We start from the raw sequence: 3975 nt of genomic DNA, 5'->3' as shown, positions 1-3975 counted from the left end.
GGGGTTGGACGAGATGATCTCCAGAGGTCCCATCCAACATCTACCATTCTGTGTGATTCTGTGTGATTCTGTGATTCTGTGGTTACCAGTGTGCACCAGCACTATCTTGCAGAAGGACGAATCAAAGAAGGAGAGGAAAAGGCAAGGAAGGAATCTGTGCAAGAGAGGAAAGAAGGAAGACAGAAAGACTAGAAGGGAAGGAGGGATGGATAGAAGGAAGAAGAGATGATAGATTACCAGAAACTCGCCGACATTGGGTCTAGCCGCTGAACAGAGCTGGTCCCAGCCACCGCTACACCGGGGGCAACTGGTGAGCTGCGAGCAGGGATAAAGAAGAGAGAAGGATGGCAAGAGAAGGGAAAGGTGAGTAAAGATTAGGGCACGGCAGGGCAAGAACGAAAAGGAGAATCAAGAGAGGAAAGAAGAAAGAGAAGGGGCAAAATGTTGGGAAAGAGAAGGAAGAGAGAAAACGAAGAATGAAGGAAAAAAGAAGGCGAAAAGAAGAACAGAAGAGAGAGAGGGGAAGAAGGAGAACGGAAGAAGGAATCCACACCAAAAAAACCAAGTCAGCATGGAAGAAGAAATAATGAGAGAAAGAAAGAGAGAAAGAAAATAGAGAGAAGAAAAGTCAAGAGGAGGAAGGAAGAACAGCCGGCAGCGGAGGTGTGACGAGCGCGGGTGCGGAGGCGCGGGCGAGCGTGGGGAGCGTGTGAGGCGGCGGAGCAGCACACGGTGTCGCTGCAGGCTCAGAAACGGCGGCGGAGCGGCGAGGCGGCTCCGCCCCGGTGCGGCGGAGAGCCCGGCTGTGAGCGCGGGGGGGCGGCGCGGGGCGGGCAGGAGAGCCGGCGCGTCCGTGCGGCGGCGGGGAGCCGTGCGGGGCCCGGGCGGGTGGAGGCGGCGGCGGCGGCGATGGGCGTGTGGTGGGGGCCCGTGGTGCGTGTGCTGGTGCTGCAGGCGGCCTGGGCGCTGGTCGGCGGGCAGGTGCGCTACTCGGTGCCGGAGGAAGCCAAGGCCGGGACGGTGGTGGGGCGTCTGGCGCAGGACCTGGGCCTGGAGGCGGTGGATGCGGAGGCGCGGCGGCTGCGGCTGGTGGCGCAGGGCCGGCGGGCGAGCGTGGAGGTGAGCGGGGCGAGCGGGGCGCTGGTGGTGAGCTCGCGGCTGGACCGGGAGGAGCTGTGCGGGAAGAGCGCGCCGTGCGCCCTGCGCCTGGAGGTGCTGGTGGAGCGGCCGCTGCGCGTCTTCCACGTGGAGCTGGAGGTGACCGACATCAACGACAACGCCCCGCTCTTCCCCGCCGCCCGGAAAAACCTCAGCATCGCGGAACTGTCGCTGCCGGGGTCTCGGTTCCCGCTGGAGGGCGCGTCGGATGCAGATACCGGAGCCAACGCGCAGCTCTCCTACACACTCAGCCCCAGCGAGCACTTTAACCTGGATTTGCTAAAAACCGAGGAAGACGGGGAGTCCTTATTTCTGGTGCTCGCGAAACTGCTGGACCGGGAGACGGTGGCTGTGCACCGGTTGGTGGTGACGGCGAGTGACGGGGGCCGGCCGCCGCTGACGGGCACGATGGAGGTGGTGATCTCGGTGCTGGACGCGAACGACAACGCGCCCCAGTTCAACCAGTCGGTGTATAAAGTGCAGCTGCCGGAAAATTCGGACCGCGGAACTTTAGTAATCACAGTAAACGCCACGGATTTGGATGAGGGGACGAACGGGAATATCTCATACTCTGTCCAGCACTTGTTCCCTCAGGATCGAAGAGACGTTTTCATGATCAACAGAAAGAGCGGGGAAATCCGTCTTCGAGAAAAGATAGACTTTGAGGATGTTGGTCTCTATCGTCTGCAAGTGGATGCATCGGACCAGGGAAGCCCCCCGCTGTCGGGTCACTGCAGGGTGGTGTTGGAGGTGCTGGACGTGAACGACAACGCGCCGGATGTGTGGGTGACGTCGCTGTCGGTGCCGGTGCCGGAGGACGCGGCGGTGGGGACGGTGGTGGCGCTGCTGAGCGTGTCGGACCGGGACTCGGGGGCGAACGGTCGGGTGCGCTGCGCGGCGTGGCCGCCGTCGCCGTTCGGGCTGGTGGCGACGTTCGCGGGCTCGTACTCGCTGGTGCTGCGGGAGTCGCTGGACCGGGAGCGGGTGGCGGAGTACGAGGTGGAGGTGCGGGCGGAGGACGGCGGGGTGCCGCCGCTGCGCGCCAGCCGCGCGGTGCGGGTGCCGGTGTCGGACGTGAACGACAACGCGCCGGCGTTCGCGCAGGCCGTGTACACGGTGCTGGCGCGGGAGAACAACGCGGCGGGCGCGGAGCTGGCGCGGCTGTGGGCGCGGGACCCGGACGAGGCGGGCAACGGGCGCGTGAGCTACTCGGTGGCGGAGGGCGGCGGCGGGGGCGCGGCGGCGGTGGTCGGGGGGTGGCGCCCGGCGTCGAGCTACGTGTCGGTGGACGCGGAGAGCGGGCGGCTGTGGGCGCTGCAGCCGTTGGACTACGAGGAGGTGCAGGTGCTGCAGTTCGAGGTGCGGGCGGTGGACGCGGGGGAGCCGCCGCTGTGCGGCAACGCCACGGTGCAGGTCTTCGTGGTGGACGAGAACGACAACGCGCCGGCGCTGCTGCCGGCGGCGGGCGGCGGGCCGTGGGCCGGGGCGTCGGGCGAGGCGGCGGCGTCGGGGCCGGGCTCGGGGGCGTTGTGGGCGTGGGCGGCGTGGGGGGCGCCGGCGGGGCAGGTGGTGGCGAAGATCCGCGCGGTGGACGCGGACTCGGGCTACAACGCGTGGCTGCGCTACGAGCTGTGGGAGCCGCGGGAGAAGGGCCCGTTCCGCGTGGGGCTGTACAGCGGCGAGGTGAGCACGGCGCGGGCGCTGGAGGAGGCGGACGGCCCGCGGCAGAGGCTGGTGATCGTGGTGCGGGACCACGGGGAGCCGGCGCGCTCGGCCACGGCCACGCTGAGCGTGTCGCTGGTGGAGGGCGCCGAGGCGGCGCTGGCGGCCGCGGGCTCGTCCTCGTCCTCGTCCTCGTCGTCCCCGTCCTCGTCGGGGGCGGGGCTGCGGCCGGCGGCGGGCGCGGAGGGCGGTGCGGCGGCGGCGGCGGCGGCGGCGGCGGCGACGAACGTGTGGCTGGTGGTGGCCATCTGCGCGGTGTCGAGCCTGTTCCTGCTGGCGGTGGTGCTGTACGGGGCGTCGCGGTGGGCGCCGCGGGCGGCCGTGCTGTCGGGGCCCGGGCCGGCGACGCTGGTGTGCGCCAGCGAAGTGGGGAGCTGGTCGTACTCGCAGCGCCAGAGCCGGAGCCTGTGCGTGGCGGACGGCGCGGGCAAGAGCGACCTGATGGTTTTCAGCCCCAACTTCCCGCCGCCGGCCGGTCCCGCGGCGAAGGAGACGCAGCCGGAGCCGCCCGCTCTCCTGGACACGGTCAGTGGCCCTGCCTTTCTCGCCTCTCGCCCCTTCCCCCTTTTTGCTAGTCTCGCCCGAGTCGCCGTTCTCGCCCGCCGCCTGGGCAGGCGGTGGTGGGAGCCGGGCTCAGCCCCGGGGCCTGCGGGCGGTGGGTGCTGGTCGGGTGCTTAGGGCTGTTAACGGGACCTTTGCACCTGCCTTCACGTCCTTGGCGGGGCTCCTCTGCTATTGCTTTGCGGGGAAAAGGAAAGGCATTTCCCCGCCCAGCAGCAGTTACCTGTTTACTGTTCTGGGTGGGAGTTGTTCTCCCGTGGAATAAAGTCACTGCCGACTGTGATGAGAGGGGCTAGGACATGGGCTTTGCGGATGCTCTTGCTTGCTGCTGTGTAGCATTTCCACCCGAGCTTGCTGAAGGGGTGCAAAACAGGCAGGCTGTGGTGGTGACAGTCCCCCAGGCACTATTTGCTGCTTCAACACCGTTGCTGACTGCAGATCACGCTGGTATCAGTATTTTCAAAAACAAACAAAAAAATCAGCTCCAAATTTTCCTATAGATTAGTTACCATCCATAACAGTGCTGTGCTCGTC

The 3975-nt window shown here is 66.5% G+C and overlaps 1 protein-coding gene across 1 annotated transcript; it reads left to right on the top strand.

The window, feature by feature from the left end:
- The first annotated feature begins 683 nt into the window (after positions 1–683).
- On the top strand, positions 684–3596 carry LOC142061375 (protocadherin alpha-6-like). The gene has a single exon (XM_075102320.1). It carries the CDS (start codon positions 910–912, stop codon positions 3556–3558), a length of 2649 nt encoding a protein of 882 aa, XP_074958421.1. The 5' UTR covers positions 684–909; the 3' UTR covers positions 3559–3596.
- The last annotated feature ends 379 nt before the right edge of the window (positions 3597–3975 follow it).

This window comes from Phalacrocorax aristotelis, chromosome 8 (assembly GCF_949628215.1).
Source record: "Phalacrocorax aristotelis chromosome 8, bGulAri2.1, whole genome shotgun sequence".
In the NCBI taxonomy this organism is placed as follows: domain Eukaryota; kingdom Metazoa; phylum Chordata; class Aves; order Suliformes; family Phalacrocoracidae; genus Phalacrocorax; species Phalacrocorax aristotelis.
The sequence above is the reverse complement of the archived record's forward strand: the minus strand, read 5'-3'. Positions and strand labels throughout refer to the sequence as shown.